Below are 18,389 nucleotides of genomic sequence, written 5' to 3' on the forward strand. Positions count from 1 at the left end.
CTATAAATATACAAATTATATTTAAACTAGTTTGGGATGAATATACAAGCAGAACAGAGTATTTTAAAGAACACTGCGATGGATATACAACAATAACAGTGCAAAATGATTTGAAGGAGAACACAGATAAAGGAAAAAGAACAGATTATTTTATTTCAAGGAAAAAAGTACGTAGCAGATTAATTGAATTTAAATAGCAGAAATATAATCACAAAAAAAAAAACATTCAGATAGCAGAAATATAACCACAAATAAAAAAAAAAAATCGACTTTTATAAACCCAAAACTAACTTTTTTTCCTGTGTCCCAAACGACCCCTTGCTAGTAGTCATGGAAAAAACATTTTTTTGTTTTATCAAAAAAAGTTTTGCATAAAAAAAATTTTGCTAAACCTTTTTTTTTTAATTCTACAAAATGTAATTTCAGCCAATAGAAAGAAAAGGAGGGTAAAGTATGGTATGAACTCGATCAAAACAAAAGTATGGTATGAACATTTTATTTATTTATTTCTATAAATTAAAATATGACTCAAAATAATAAAAAATGAAAATGCATACATAAATATTCTAATCTGCTGAAAAATTATGAAAAAATATAATTAATTTTAACATAAGTATATTGACTTATCTTTTAATAAGATCAAAATAAAAAATATTTTGAAGTAAAAAAGATAACATTATTATTATTTTTAATTCATATTCATATGAATGATAAATTATTAATAAAAAATGAAATGCTATAAAAATTAAAAACTTTACTATATTTTGTATAAATCTTATTTACCATATAAATAAATAAATATAGACATATATATGTCTAAATGGTAATGTAACAGTAGCTATCCCTGGTTTTAACCGTGTGTGCCAGCGCTAGGGGTGTCTTTACTCTCAAAGCCTCAAAATTCAGTTAACATTGGGGTGTCTTTGCTCTCAAAGCCTCAAAATTCAGTTAACATTGTGTTTAAATAGTAGGAAAGAAATCAGTAATTTTTTTTTAATTAACAATCAGATAAAAAAAAAATTAGTATTGGTTGTTAACAATGTAAAAAAAAAAATCTGAATTAAAAAAAACACAATGTTAACATTCAGTTAACAATGTTTTACAAAAAAAATTCAGTTAACATTCAATGTTTAACAATGTGTTTAACATTGTGTTATATTGATTTGAATTCAAAACAAATCAGTATTGGTTGTTAATTGAAATTAAGAAAAAAAAATAGTAAAAAAGCCGGTGGGTTCAAACAGTTCAGGGAGGACCGGTGGTTCAAACCATTCAGGAATGGAAAGTGGAAGACAAAACCGGAAGAGAGGTGGGAAGACCGGGTGGTCGACCGGCCGGATGACCCGGGGGACGACCGGCCGGGTGTCCCAGGCACTGCCACTATACCTTTGATAGAAGAAAGGTTCAAACCGTTCATAATTTCAAATAACAACCGATCTGAAATGGAAAATACGACATACCAAATTCTGATAAACCATTTATGAACTGATTTCAACTTCTCCAAAATCATTTATACATAACAGATAAATGATTTACACTATTCTTAAAGAACAAAAAGTTGAAACAGTTGATCGACTCGTTTGAAATCATTTTCAGATAACAGATGACAACCGATCTGAAATGGAAAATACGACATACCAAATTCTGATAAACCATTTACGAACTGATTTCAACTTCTCCAAAATCATTTATACATAACAGATGAATGATTTACACTATTCTTGAAGAACAAAAAGTTGAAACAGTTGATCGACTCGTTTGAAATCATTTTCAGATAACAGATGAAGGATTTATTTACCAGATTAGTAGGAGTTGAATAATTATCGCCGGTGATGGAATGTGTATACTGATTGAACGTGCCACTGTTTGCTCGTCGAATTCGACAATAAATTTGATAAATTTGACCTGAAAAAAAAAATTAGAATGAATTTCTCAAATAATTTCCCTATAACAAAATATGTAAATAATTTTGTGAGTAATTTCACCTCGCAGTCGTCGTTGTTTGGTTGCCCGTAATAAGAATTGTCCGCAACGCACAAATCGTAACTCAGTTGATTTGTGAAATATGATACGAGTACGAAGCGGGTTGGGTAGATTCATTATTTATAAAATGAGTCTGACTTCTGAAACTCTCTGAAACTCATCCATGATGAATCTGAACACTGAGAAGCCGCCCGTGATAAATCTGAAGGACAGGTGTAGATGAGGTTCACGTGAAAGTTGGGAGATGATGAACAAGGCAGAAACGTTGAAAGGGAGATATTTGCTACCAAACAGATTTTCAAAATGTAATTTGAATTAACACGCGGAATCAATTTTTGAACATCGTATCCAAACGTCATACACGAGCCTACGTGTTGAAAATTGATTTCAGTTCACAACCAAACAGAGCCTTAGTGATATACTAAATTTGTTGTTCAAGTGGCAGATAACATCAAATTTTATTACTAAGAATATAATTGAAACTACCTAATAGAATTTCCAACTAATTCAATCAGACTTATAATTAATGTAAACAAATATTAGCTAAACACACATACATGTTCCTCAAAGAGATAGAGAGAGAAAAAGAAAGTGAGAGGACCAAACATCAATCAATTGAAGATAAACCCATTACAAATATCTTCTGTTTACTCTCCACTACAAAAGTTTCTTTTTCTTTCTCCGATTCAAATCTGAGGAAAGTAAATGCAAAATATCAGCCTATACCCATTTTTTTATATAATAAGGATATGAAAACAAAACAGTAAATTTCATGAAACAGAGTACCCATGAATGGCACCTTAAACTTCACAAAAACATCAAAATAAACAAAACCCAGTAGAAATTATAACCCAATAGATATATATGAGATGAGAGGAGGTTAAATATGGGGTTTCATGAACCTGAGAAGAAAATAATTTATACACTGGACTATACATGAACCAACTAAATGACACAGAATATACTATCAATAAATCCAATATAACTGCATCCATTAATAGCTAATGAAAGTTAAGTAAACATAAAGGATAACCTGATAATCAAGAATGAGAAAACATACATCAAAATAGTTTAATTTTGACCAGTTAAATCATATTTTCCCCATAGAATTTCCTCTTCAATCATATTAGCACTAAGTTGAGAGAGTTGGTTCAAGTGTTAATAAGACCTAATGGACATTTCATGGGAAAGTAAGACATTCTTTGAACATCTCTACATACTTAGATCTGGTAAGTATTTATTGAGTAACGTTGGATACTTCTAAATATACTTAGATTTGGTAAGTATTTACTTTGTACTATTATATGTTGTTGTTGATTAGTTTTGGAATCAACCAAGACCAAGAACATCTCCAAGACCCAACCCCTGCTATGTAGTAAATTTAGAGAAAATATTTTAGGGTCTTAAACATTTTACTAAGAACATCTCCAACCCTTCATGAATTTTATACACTAGACTATACATGTATATATATCAAGTGAAACCCATTTCAGACCCAAAACCTTCTAAAAATGAAAATATCCAGATTCAAAATCTATTTCAAAAATGAAAACTCATTTCATTTCAAAATCAACCCAACCAAACACCCACATGTCAAAAATATCCAGATTCAACTTTACAAACCTACAAAAATATTCAGATTCAAGCAAAAAAAATCATGAATTGTAACTTTACAACCAAATCCACAAAAACATCATGAATTGCAAAAGTTGGAAGTTCTAGTTTACCTTGCAAGGGGAGAGAGACGAAAGAGGAGGGTGAGAGGAGAGGAGGTGATCTGTGGTGTCGTCGAGAGAGGATGACACACAGAGGAGAGGTGGTCGGTGGTCGTCAGCGTCGCGATGGTCGGTGGTCGTCGCACGGGATGGATTTCGATGCAGGAAGAGAGAGAGAGAGAGAGTTCAAAAATTGAAATCAGAGAGAGAGAGGAGATGAGTACCTGTGATGGAGAGGAGTGAGAGAGAGAGAGAGAGAGAGAGATTTTCTGACCATTAGATCTTGATGATAATTGATTTCAACCGTTGATGCTCAAAGAGCATTTGGGCTGGGAATAAAGACATCTCAACCATTGAAGTTGAGTTAAGACAATTTAAACCATTTGATCAAAATGTATTTCTAAGATAAATTAGATATTTTTCAAAAACCCTTCTCCCTTATTATATAGATATTTTGTGTCATTTAGCAGGTTCATGTATAGTCTAGTGTATAAATTGTTTTCTTCTCAGGTTCATGAAACCCCATATTTAACCTCCTCTCATTTCATATATATTTATTGGGTTATAATTTCTACTGAGTTTTGTTTATTTTGATGTTTTTGTGAAGTTTAAGGTGTCATTCATGGGTACTCTGTTTCATGAAATTTACTGTTTTGTTTTCATATCCTTATTATATAAAAAATGGGTATAGGCTGATATGTTGCATTTGCTTTCCTAAGATTTGAATCGGAGAAAGAAAGAGAAACTTTTGTAGTAGAGAATAAACAGAAGATATTTGTAATGGGTTTGTCTTCAATTGATTGATGTTTGGTCCTCTGACTTTCTTTTTCTCTCTTTATCTCTTTGAGGAACATGTATGTGTGTTTAGCTAATATTTGTTTACATTAATTATAAGTTTGATTAAATTAATTGGAAATTCTATTAGGTAATTTCAATTATATTTTTAGTAATAAAATTTGATGTTATCTGCCACTTGAACAATAAATTTAGTACATCACTAAATTTGTCTTTCTTGGGTTAATAAAAATTCCGGTGGTATAATTCCAAAGGGAATGGTTGCCTTATGCATATGATTTTTTGCTTCTTTTTTTTCTATAATTTTTATAAAAAAAAATTTCTATTAGTAGCCATGCCTGTGAGCTTTATATCTTAATAAATACTACTCAATAATCATTTTTGACACTTCAATTTCCCGTGGGATTGAATTGTGGAGGTGCTAATATGACCTTTTTCTTTTCTTTTCTTTTTTTTTCCCCCCTCTCCTGTAGGAACATTGCTTAAGATTGGCATAGTTATGCTTATGTTTCTTTTTAAAAGATATGTTTATGAAAATGTCTATGTTACGGATGTGTTGTATAATCTTCGTAAGTGTATTTGGATTGTGGATTTTGATAGGATTATGAAAAGATAGAGGAAAAGAATGAGTGAAATGTGAATGGAATATAAACTAAATTATTTCTCTATTTTTCTTTCCCTTTCAAAATCTCTATCCAAATTCATGATTCAAACACAGCGTTAGCATTAAAAGAAAGTAAGAATGCAATTCCAAGCCTGATAAAATATTCAAATGAATGTTATCTTTTATTGTCTATTTTGACATATGTAAGTCGTGAGTATTGCACTTTAATTCCATTTGTTGAAGAAAAGTATTTCAAGTAGCTCATAATGCTTTGAGTTTTATAAGTGAATGAAATTGCTATTCAAGCCTCTCCATCATGGTATGTGCAAGATTTGGGTATGAACTGGTCACCAACACTATGACGCTCTAATTTTGACTATTTAAGCCTCTCCATCATGGTATGTACAACATTAGTTCTATGTGACACATCAATGGTGTACCACACATTAAAGTAGGTGGTCCTTCTAATAAAATTTTATGTTTTCTCCAAATGACAGGTGTTTAAGACAATTTCAGTCTCATATTCAAGTTTGGAAAGTCTCGAATCTCTTGTTCTATAAGGTTTCACTTTAATTTTTCTTTTTATTTTTTGAGATTGCTGAGTACTGGTTGGTGTGCATTGTTTATTATTTATTTTAAATTTATTTTTTTGGTATTACAGAGCACTGGCTGATGTGCATTGTTTGTTATTTAATTTTGAATTCTATTTTCTAGATTGCATAGCACTGACTGGTGTGTTTCATTTGGTGTTTAGTAAATTTTTTTTATTTATTGTAAAGTATTGATATATGTACAATAGCTTTGGCTGGTATTATTTGGTAACGAATGAATAATAAAAATGGAATATTTTTTATTAAACAACAAATATATATACCTGTGCCTAGGGGTTGCTATTTTTAATTGAGTTCTGTAGCATGTGTGATACCAGGAAAATTATTGGAAGTGTTTTAAAAACAATATATATACCCATGCTTAGGGGTTGTTATTTCTCAATGTCTTAGTTTTTGGTATGTTTTTCGATAAATTACATTTGTATTCAACTACATTTTGATCTCAATAATTATTTGCATCGTATCTTTAGGGACGAGCATACCTCTTATTCTTCCATTTTTCCACTTCTCCTCTCATTATAAAAATCATTTAACACTAAGATAAATGATGGGAAGTGAGCATTGTTTTTAGGATTGCAAAAAGTCCTAAATTTATGGAAACTTTGACATATAATTAAGATTGCAAAATTAATACTTTTTAATAACTTGCTATTTCATGTAATGAATTCTTTTTCCTTATTTTTGTTTGTTTGTTTGTTTGTGTAGTATTAGATAATTTGATAAGCATGAAGGGATTGAATTAGCTTGAAATCAAGTGAAACTTCATGATTTCTAGGAAAGCCCTGAATATCTAAAAAGGTATTATCAAATTCATCTACTGAAGACCTTGACTAGATTAAGTTGCTTTTGTTTATTAAACTCTATCTTTCATTATGTATGTGTTTGGGTTTCTCTTTCTTTTTTTGGGTTTGTATTCTGTTTCTTTTTTATTTTCCTTTTTTTGTGTTTTTTTTTTTGTGTGTTTTTTTTTTCCTGTGCATTGTTGCCAATAAAATCTCACGTTGTTGTGTTCAAAATACCACTTGAAATTTTGTTGAATGTTTCTTGAGGACTTTTTCTACAAATTAGTTTGGCCCCTCTTCATCTCCTCATTTCTCTCTAAACTTGAGAATTTCATTATGGGTATTTTGCCTATTTTGGTACAGTAAAGCTCTTTTATTTTGTATCTTTGTGCATATACCATATTCTGTAAAATGCCTCAATTAAAATAGTTTATTTTGTTTTGGTTAAACCAGTTACTTATATAATTCAACTTTTTTGTTGGTCAAATAGCGAGTGAATCTATCATAACAAGCCAAGTAAATGATTAAATAACCTTTTCTATAGATAATTTGATCAACAGTGCATGAATGCTCTAATTGTTTGTAATGTCTATGTTATGATAGAATCATATAAGATATTAAATTACAATAGATTCAACCACTATTTGGGGGGAAAATGTAGATTCACTCACAATACTTGGTCTATTATATATCTTCTTTCAAATTGTGAATGATACATTATTTGGAGGGGAAATGTAGATTCACTTACCTTTCCTATAGAGAGTTTGATTAACAGTGCTTGAATGCTCTAAGTGCTAGTAATGTCAATGTTATGACAGAATCAAATAAGATATTAAATTATGATATATTCACTCACTACTTAGGGTAAAAATACAGATTCACTCACAGTACTTGGTCTGTTATGATATCTTCTTTTAAATTGTGAATGACACCTACCTTGGATATTTGATTTTTCATACCTATGATGGGAATGACCAAGAAACTGATATATATATGATGGACACACACAGATGGACATAAGTGATGACCCATCACTACTGATTGTCCTATATATGATGTAAAGGACTCCCAGATTGGGGACACACTAATAGACCTTCTTGAGGTTTATTTAGCTTTATCATTCTATGTCAATAACTCAAATTTTTTTAATGTTTTTTAATTTCCCAGCAGTGGCTTCAAGACCCATCGTACAACACCAAAACAGAGGTATTTTACATTGTCACTTGAATTTCCCTTTCTCTGCTCTTGATTGCTGTTGTTGGTTGATTATGTTGTTTGGATTTGTTGGTTGATAATATTTTGTATTACTTTTAAGATTTCATGTACAACACACAGTACTTCCCTTTTGTAAGCTTTTTTTAGTATTTTTGAACTTCTATATAGAGTGGTAAAGAGTGAATGACACAGGAATTGATCCTAGCAGTGACTGATGCTAGTGAACATGGGCCTGTTTGCCTCTGTAGGAATCTGATTGTTGCTTGCTACTCTATTTTTGCTGTTGCTGAAATAGCAGTCTAGGGTAGTGGCAGTTTGTTCCTTCTGTGGGATGTTCTATTAGCTGTTTAGATGTTATGTGGTATGAAACGTAAACATGGGCTGGTTTGGAATTTTACCTTATGGAGAGTTTTAAAAAAAAAAGTGAGAAAGAAATAGTGGGCTGGTAGAGTTAGAATAAGGGTGAGAAATGAGGACATAGAGAGTTAGACAGGAGAAAAAAGTAGTGTATAGTGAGTGAGTAAGATAGAGTGAGGTAACATGTAAGAATATGGTTTTGTTTTCTACTGAAGCTAATTTTGATGCTTTATGTTGGCTGTTGCAATAGTGTAACCTTATGTTGATGATATTTACGAGTTCTATCTGTGTTGCTATGCTCGTGGGTCCTTTAAAAGTGGGCTGCTGCTGTCCTCGTTAAGGCTGTGTTGGTATTGGTAAAATTTTGGTTTGTGTGCACTGCCATGTTCGAAATCCCATAGCTCCTCAAGTTGATATTGTGAAGCCCCTGAAAAATGTATTCACTTTAAAAACCCTAATGTTTGCATTATTTTCTTAAAGCCCCTCAGTTCCTTAAATTATTTCGAACCTTGTCGGTTAGATTTTTTTTTATTTTTTTTATTTATTTTTTATTTTTATCAAAACAGGAATATCCTAGCCGGATTAGGTTCCTAAGTCTAATTTAATTTAATTCTACATAAGTAAGGTTCCAATACATGAATTTAATTCCAAGCCCTCACTCTTTATTTAAATTCAAGAATTTCCCAAAAAACTAGTACATGTACCCTTATACTATAAGTACCATCAATCAATTGAGATCTATATATATATATATACACATTGAGGAATGTGCCTCTAGTACCTAAATTGATTAAAAAAAATAGTCCCATCACCCTTCCCAATGGCTGGTCACCCTAGGGAGAAGTGAGAAGCCTATTTTCAAGATTTATAATCATGGTATTCTAGAAATCCAAAAAAAACCTAGTACCCCTAGACCTAGGATGTTGCTTCCAATGCTAGTTTCATTTCAACTAGGAATCAACTAGATGTTGCCTAATCCTATGATTAAGCTCCCTAATCACTCCTATCCCATTAGACTCCAAGTAAATCCTAACTTTCCCATCCATTTCCAACTAGTGGGCTTTTATATCCTTTTACACCAAAATTTGCCTATAAATATCACCACTCCCTAGCATGGCAAACACAAGCAACACACTTACACACACACTCGGCCTAGAGGAGAGGAAGGAGAGCAAGAGAGAAGTCTTGAGAGGGAGAGGAAGGAAGAAGAGAGCCACCTTGTTCAAAGCTTAGCAAAGTAAGCCACAACACAACCTTCTCTTTCATTTTTCCTTTTTCAAATACATGTTCTTAAAGGTTCTAAATAATGTTTTCAGATGTGTTATTGATGAGTTACTTGTGTTAAAAATGATAAGAGTTGAGCCTTGATCCTACCTCTCTTGTATTTTCCCTCATTTCGGCACAAAACCATCTTTTTCATACCAATCTCTCAAACTTTCCAAAGGCATACTTTCAAGAAAATTTTCTGAGTTAAATATAAGTTATTTAGCATGTTTTTATCACAATAGAGACGAAAATTTTCCCTTAGTGGATCCCTTTTCTCATAAAACTTATTGTTTTGGGCATTGTACCTTAGAATATGTTTTCGCAACCCACTTTCAAAAATTCTAGAAAAATTTATAAAATTATTCCGGACCTCTATTTTATGTCAAAATCTTCCTTAAGGAGTTATATTTCAACTAAAATTTGTTTCATTGAAAAAAAGTGAGCGGTTTGCAAGAAAATCAAATTTTCGTAACGATCGACGAATCTGGACAGCGCTGGAGTGTTTTCTAAATAACTTAAAATCTAGAAAAGCAATCCCATTTCTGAAATATGTTCTGGAAACTAGATTAAATTCTCTACGAACCATAGGTAGGCTGAGTCCGGTAAAAATTCTAAAATAGTCCTTTCATTTTAATCCTTATGTGATATTAAATCTGGAAATTCTGTTGTGCATGGATGTTTTATACTCCCGTGTTCATGACAATGCTTATTAGCTTATGATCATATCTTGGCATGATATTATATGTGTTATGGTTATGTTCTTTATCTTCTTCATCTTAATGATGCATGCTTATATGGATATTATTATATTGTTAAGTTGGTCTAACCTTGATTTAAAACATTTGACTCAACGAAAAACTTAATTGGGATGGTATTGGAATTTTGATCACTAGAGTAATGAAAAGATGATAATGTGTGATGTATGGATTGTTGGGATGCGTTCCTTATTTGGAAGCTAAGTCTTGCGCAAGTGGTTTTCGGAACCCTTGAACGGAGCGGTTGTATTCGGACCTTAGGTGGTTTGGTGTGAGGAGGGATTTGGGCAAGGCCCATTGTTACCGTCTCTTTTGACACCTTATGGTTGGCGCTACGCGGTATATAACCGTTGGTAGGCATTTGAGGTTAGTTCTGCAACAAAGTAGCAAAATAGGGGACATACCGAATAATCCGCGTCCGATTCTTGTGGTTGGGAGGACGAAATCTCTTTGGAGGATTTCTAGTTTACTAACACCTAACTTGTAACATTTTATTTATTTAGTTGAGTATCATGCTTTACTGCTTGATGTTATATTGGTGATTGCGTATTGGACTGGGAAAAAAGGGGATGGGGTGTGTGTGTGTTTATTGGGCATTCAAAGCTCACGACGTATCATGCCAGATGATGAAGATGAACTTATAGCTAGAGACGACAAGCCTGAAACCTTCGAAGACTTTTAGCTATCTTAGGAAAGTTAGAAATTTCCTTTGATATTTTGTAAGACTCCAGTGAAGATTTAAATTTTCTTTTGGGATGTAATGTAATGGAACAAGCTTTTGAATTAAGGATATTTGTGGTTGTTATGTATTTATATTCTACGTATATGCATGAACCTTATCGTTGCTTGTGAGACCTTGTGTCAATACCTTTTAAGATCTGTCAAAAGGGTAGTGCGTTGCCTAAGAAAGCTGGACTTAGAAGGGAGGCTAATTTGACTCCTCCGGCGATCTGGGATCTTACTTGGCTATTGACCATAGGACTCATTAGTGACTCTCCCTTGACTGCAACCAATAGTGTAGAATCGGGGCGTCACAGATATGGTTGCTTTCAAACCATTCATACTAGCTGAATAGGTGCTTCAACTATATAGGAGGCTCAGGAAGATGGTTTGGGTTTAAAAGATTTTTGAAGACTATGCGAGATCGAAGACATATAGCTTTCTTTTGACACTATGGTTATGCTCTCTCTTTTTTTTTTTAAATATTTGGGTTTGTTAAGTAGGTTTATGGTTTAGAGGTATTTGTTCTTATATAGGTAGGTTTTGAAGGAATGATCCCCAGTTGCTTTTGCCAATGTATAAAATTCATTCTATGGTGGTCGCAGCTGGGTGATTTTTGTTTTGGGGTTTGGGATTGGGTATTGTTTAAAGGGATGTATCCTCCTTGGTTACGAACCAAACCATGCACACACAAAAAATGTATAATAATCTTGCATGGGTGATTTAAGAACAGTTAAAACCTCAAAAGACAATCAATTAGATGTTTAAATTACAAGATTATTTCTCTATAAATTATTACAGAGAATGATATGATTGGTGGTTGGCATTTGAAAGGCTAAGATGAAAGTAGCAAAGATATAGAGAAGAGGAGATTGAGAGATTACAAATATGAAAGTTGAAATGTTTGCATAGAAGAAGGCAGATGGTGAGGTGAGAGATGGACACACACAGATGGACATGAGTGATGACCCATCACTACTGATTGTCCTATATATGATGCAAAGGACTCCCAGATTGGGGACACACTAATAGACCTTCTTGAGGTTTCTTTAGCTTTACCATTCTATGTCAATAACTCAAATTTTTTTAAATATTTTTTTAATTTCCCAACAGTGGTTTCAAGACCCATCGTTCAACACCAAAACAAAGGTATTTTACATTGTCTCTTGAATTTCCCTTTCTCTGCTCTTGATCGCTGTTGTTGGTTGATTATGTTGTTTGGATTTGATGTTTGAATTCTGAATCCTGAAGGATTTGTTGTTTGGATTTGTTGGTTAATAATATTTTGTATTACTTTTAAGATTTCATATACAGCACATAGTGCTTCCCTTTTGCAATAGTTAGCCTTCTATTTGACATGTAACTTTATAGAGACATGTCCAATTTTGGAGTTAATAATAATGTATTTTGGAGTTGATCTCAATCTCAATTAAACAATGGACGTTTTATTTCTAGGCTTTTTAATCTGTAGAAAATGTGCTAAAAATTTACCAAATAGGTTTTTGTTTTCAGGCTTCTTTTTTTCTCCTTCCTTGAAAGTTCAAACATTGAGTTTGGATGTGCTTTGATTGTTGGAAAACTTTGTTCTTTACCTGCTCACAAAACTTTTTGCTTTATTGTTGATTGTAAACGAAAGAACAGAACAACAACTTAAAGATCGCATAAACACGTAATTAAACTAAAATAAAACTATTTGGGCGTTAATTGAATTTCATTTGAAAACTCGCCTACGTTCTTATAAAGTTTAATTTCAAATCCCTTCATTTGATTGGAAACTCTCACAGCTTCTGTGAACTTAGATAGATATTTTTGAGTTTGTTTTATGGTGGGTCACCAAAGCTCAACAATGGTTGTTTACCTATGCCATTTTATTGGTATAGAAACAGAGATTTTCAGGTTGAAGGCATAATTTCATCTCTATAATTGACCCAAAGCTCAACAATGGCTGTTTGCCTATGCCATTTTCTTGGTATAGAAACAGGAATTTTCAGGTTGAAGGCATAATTTCATATCTATAATTGATAATTTATTTTTAAGGCAGGAATGGTTGGGATTACAATTATATTAATAATTTATTAAATATAATTGGTAATTAATAATTTATTAAATAGTGTTGGGATTACAATTATATTTTAATCCCAACATTATTTACACTGTGCCTTCAGGCACGGCCATACGCTAGTACTATCAATAAATTCAACATAATTGCATCCATTAACAGCTAATGAAGGTTAAGTAAACATAAAGGATAACCTGATAATCAAGAACGAGAAAACATACATCAAAATAGTTTAATTTTGACCAGTTAAATCCTATTTTCCCCATAGAATTTCCTCTTCAATCATATTAGCAATATGCTAAGAGAGTTGATTCAAGTGTTAATAAGACCTAATGGACATTTCATGGGAAAGTAAGACATTCTTTGAACATCTCTACATGCTTAGATCTGGTAAGTATTTATTGAGTAACGTTGGGTACTCCTAAATATACTTAAATCAGATAAGTATTTACTTTGTACTATTATATGCTGTTGTTGATTAGTTTTGGAAACAACCAAGACCAAGAACATCTCCAAGACCCAACCCCTGCTATGTAGTAAATTTAGAGAAAATATTTTAGGGTCTTAAACATTTTACTAAGAACATCTCCAACCCTTCATGAATTTTATTCACTGGACTATACATGTATATATATCAAGTGAAACCCATTTCAGACCCAAAACCTTTTAAAAATGAAAATATCCAGATTCAAAATCTATTTCAAAAATGAAAACTCATTTCATTTCAAAATCAACCCAACCAAACACCCACATGTCAAAAATATCCGGATTCAACTTTACAAACCCACAAAAATATTCAGATTCAAGCAAAAAAAATCATGAATTGCAACTTTACAACCAAACCTACAAAAACATCGTGAATTGCAAAAGTTGGAAGTTCTAGTTTACCTTACAAGGGGAGAGAGACGAAAGAGGAGGGTGAGAGGAGAGGAGGTGGTCGGTGGTCGTCGTACGGGATGGGTTTCGATGCAGGTAAAGAGAGAGAGAGAGAGAGATTTTCTGACCATTAGATCTTGATGGTAATTGATTTTAACCGTTGATGCTCAAAGAGCATTTGGGCGGAAAATAAAGACATCTTAACCATTGAAGTTGAGTTGAGACAATTTAAACCATTTGATCAAAATGTATTTGTAAGATAAATTTGACATTTTTCAAAAACCCTTCTCCCTTATTATATAGATATGAAAGGACAAGTTTGTCTAAAAAAAAAGTAATTTTTTTTTTCTTTTCTGTATCCTCCATCAAGTATGGGCCCCAGGTGAGGCAGTATATGAAGAAGAAATTTATGAATTGTTCTTTTTACCCAAAAAAAAATAGGTTTAATGAAAGGGTTTTGGCCAAATTTTATTTTATTTTATTTTCATGTTCAAAATACTATTGAAGCTCACCGAGGCCCAACCCAGTTCAGGCCCAACGTAAATTTGCAAAGTTTGGAATTGGGCTTAACAGTATGGGTAAATTCTCAAGGCATCTTGGGTTACGTACAAAGCACTTTTAATCCGGCCAAAGCCCACCTTAAAACTAGGGTTTTTCATGGTGCCCTCCCTTATATATGAAACCAAAGCAGACAACATTCGCCCTGCTATATATATATCGTCGAGAGGGAGACAGTACAGTAGCGAAGCTCTGCGCCATTTCTGCTCAGCTTCATTGGCGACGTTGTTGTAAGTATTTTTCTGAGATCTGTGCACTTCTCTCTGGTTCTGTTATATGCAAATGGTTCATCAATTTTGTTGTTGTCTATGGAGTTTTAAGATGATAATGGCTCGTAATCGGTTGAGCTTTATGCAGCTAGTTACCTTCGCTGAGAAATCATGTAGTTGTTTTGTTTGTCTTGTTTTCTTTGGAAATCGATTTTTGTATGTTAGGGGTGTAAGTGTTTTGATTAGGGTTTTAGATATGTTGTTTTTTCATTTGAATTATTATTATGTTTCTCTGTATGCAATTTGAGAAATATGTAATTTTTGTTGTCATTTTCCTGAAGCTATTGTAGTTGAGCAAATCGAATTATGTTCATCTTCCTTGGTTTTTACATGAATTGAATGTGCATACATGTTAATAGCGCTGCTATATTGAATATCTTGAGGTTTGACTGAACCTGTCCCCAGTTGTGTGGTTTTCATGGTAAATATGTATGGTTGATTTTATCATTTGATATAGTATATTTCTCTGTTTGCAATTTGAGAAATATTTAGTTTTTGTTGTCATTTGTAATTGAGCAAATCAAATTTTGTCCATTTTCCTTGGTGTTAACTTGCAAGTTGCATTCAGTGTGCATACACGGTAATAGTGTTGCTATTGTTGAATCTTGGTTCTGTAATTTCATGTGGCTCGACTGAACATCTCACCGGTTTCGTGTGGTTTGCATTATAAATATGTATGGTTGATTTTGTAAGCATGTCATTGTGGGGTTGTTAGTGGGTTTTTGCTGCTTTTTCCCCCTTTCATGGATGCCCTGGCCAATGAAATGCTGTTTATATTTTCAAACTGCGTCTATAATTTTAATGATTTATTCCAAACAGCATTCCTGATCAACATGTAAAACACGTTTCTTTGAATTGCTTGCAAATATTTTGCACCTCAACTAATATTTTGCACCTCAACCAAGGTTTTGAAAAGCGGTTACAGTCGCTGTAACGGTGGCGGTGGCGCGGTTGTGATTGTGGGGTGTAAAGGCCGTAGCGTAACGGTTGCGGTAGCCGAAACCGTGAATTTTTTATTTTTCGCACAATTTGAAAAAAACTTACCGATACGCATATTTTTTTCCATGATGGGTTTTAAAATAAATATTGATCAATTTTTGTAAATTTTTAAGTATAATCCAGTATATTTCATATTTTTAAATCACTATAAACTGAGTTTTTTTCATTTTATTATAATAATTAATGACTTTATATTATACAAAAAATCAATCACTAACTATTATATATAAGATAAACATTGACAAAAGTAAAAGAATAAATAAGAGTCTAAATATATATATACATATTTTAATCAAGCCAAATAGATAATGACCACACTTATTATTATTATTATTAATATTATTATTATTATTATTATTATTTTCAAACAATATACACGCACAAACAAAATGGTTGAGTGATAGCAGCTGAATAAAATAGCATAAGTCTTACAGCTTCAACAAATCAATAACATGTTCTTCATCTTCCTTTTTCCTTATCGCTATCTTTTGCTCCTTCATATTCCCTTTTTATCTTCCCTCTTCTCTCTCTATCACTCTTTCCCCATTTTCAACTTTTTCGTGTGTTTTTTCGAAAGAAGAGTTCGGAATCATTACGTAATGGTGCGTAACCGACCGTTACGGCTGTTACGGCACTGTTACAACCGCTACGGCCGACACACATGTGAATCTCAATCACACTGCAAAAGCGGCCGTAACGGGTGGCGGTAACCACCACAACCGTTACGTATGCGGCCGCTTTTTAAAACCTTGACCTCAAGATATTATAATTATCTTTTAGGTCTAGATCACGTCCTAATATCGATAACAATCTTTTTTTGTGCCGTTTGGAGTGATGAAAAAGGAAAGATTGTATTCATTACAATTTACTATTATTATTTTATTTGTTGGGTGAAAATAATGTGAATAATCATTAATGCATAATATCATCAAGTTATTCATGGATGGGCCTTCTATTTTTATTTGTTTTGTTATAGCAGCATGTGAATCATGGCAAACTAAATAATTAAACAATGATCTTGTTTGGCAACTTGAAGTTTTAGGCAAAAAGTCATTATAAGTTGTCACCTCACTCTCTTTACTTTTCTGCACATCTTTTCGTAAAAAGCTAAAAAATTACTAAGATAATTTGTTCCCAAACCAAGCATCTAAGTAACCCTAAATTTTGTGCCACACATCTGAAGTGTGTACTGTATATCAAGCAATTTACCTTTTCCCTTTTTCGACCTTGTTTACTTTAATCACTTGGAATGAAATTGGCTTGCTGTTATTGGAGTTGTGATTTTTATACATTCTACTACTTTATAGGTAAGCCATGGTTAAGCATAACAATGTTGTGCCCAATGGGCACTTCAAGAAGCACTGGCAGAACTATGTGAAGACCTGGTTCAACCAGCCAGCCCGCAAAACCAGAAGAAGAAATGGTAAGCAGATCCTGTCTTTAACAAAAAAAGACAGTAAAGGATGCCACAATGCTGATCTGTGTTCTTTTTAGTTCTGCAAGTTGAGTTTAGTATGTTTTAATTTTTAAATTTTTATAGTAATTTTTTTTATGCCAACGTTTGCGATTATTGTCTTTTATTCCCATTTTCAGCGAGACAAAAGAAGGCTGTAAAGATTTTCCCTCGGCCCACAGCTGGCCCACTACGTCCCATAGTTCATGGGCAGACATTGAAGTACAATATGAAGCTAAGGGCTGGCAGGGGATTTTCTCTTGAGGAGCTCGAGGTCAGTTGTTTCATTTCTATCAGTAGGATGATTAGTTCAACGTGCTTTCCCTGTTATATTTAAGTTTCTTTTAGATCTTGACTAAAAGGAGGCAAGAAAGTTAATACGTAGAAAATGTTTTAGTATGTGAATGTTCTTCACTTGAATGTTTTGATAACAAGTATGAATGTTTTTTATATTTAAATGCTATGCCTCTAGAATTGGAGGGGAGCTATACATTTGTAGTTAGTTTCGGATAAAATCCTTCAATTTCACTTTTGGATCAACTGGACAATTGTTGTAAAACTGGTAATCCCTTTGAATCTAAAATCTCAGCAAATGATATACTTTGGTAGTTTACCCCTTCTCTTTTCTATACCTATCAGGCAGCAGGTATTCCCAAGAAACTTGCCCCGACCATTGGCATTGCTGTTGATCATCGCCGCAGGAACCGTTCCCTGGAGGGTCTCCAGACAAATGTCCAGAGGCTGAAGACATACAAGGCCAAGGTGGTCGTCTTCCCAAGACGTGCTCGCAAGTTCAAGGTACTGTTAATATGGTTGACTGAACTTTGGTATGTAGGATTTGCTTGCTATTAGTTTATATTTCAACACCTTTTATGTAACTACTTTGACTGCAGGCTGGTGATTCTGCTCCTGAGGAATTGGCAACAGCCACCCAAGTCCAAGGCTCTTACATGCCTATTGTGCGCGAGAAGCCAACCGTGGAGCTTGTCAAGGTCACAGATGAGATGAAATCATTCAAGGCCTATGCCAAGCTACGTGTGGAGCGCACAAATACACGCCATGTTGGTGCCAGGTTGAAGAGAGCTGCTGAGGCTGAGAAGGAAGAAAAGAAATAGTTAGTTTTTGCCCATGCTGATGAGTGGAATTTTTGTTTTAATTTTTGCTTTTTCAGATCGTAAGTTAATTTGCTGGACTTCTTTTGAACCAGTAGTGGTAGTGTTTACAATATCAGTTGAATGTATGGATTTTGATTATTACTCGTTTATACCATTGTCTGGATTTTTTGTGTTCCATCATCCTGGATCCTTGTAAGATTAAGGCACCACCCAACTCTTTTGACTGTGTCGTTATTCAATTATTTTAAACTTGATTA

The 18,389-nt window shown here is 33.2% G+C and overlaps 1 protein-coding gene across 1 annotated transcript; it reads left to right on the forward strand.

The window, feature by feature from the left end:
- Positions 1-14,314: 14,314 nt before the first annotated feature.
- Positions 14,315-18,389, forward strand: LOC114314885 (large ribosomal subunit protein eL13z-like). Its single transcript, XM_082884658.1, has 5 exons — positions 14,315-14,526; positions 16,872-16,987; positions 17,158-17,291; positions 17,657-17,815; positions 17,911-18,389. Exons 2-5 carry the CDS (start codon positions 16,879-16,881, stop codon positions 18,130-18,132), a joined length of 624 nt encoding a protein of 207 aa, XP_082740784.1. The 5' UTR covers positions 14,315-14,526; positions 16,872-16,878; the 3' UTR covers positions 18,133-18,389.

The sequence above is a fragment of the Camellia sinensis genome, chromosome 8 (genome assembly GCF_055761805.1).
Source record: "Camellia sinensis isolate YWXY chromosome 8, ASM5576180v1, whole genome shotgun sequence".
NCBI lineage: Eukaryota > Viridiplantae > Streptophyta > Magnoliopsida > Ericales > Theaceae > Camellia > Camellia sinensis.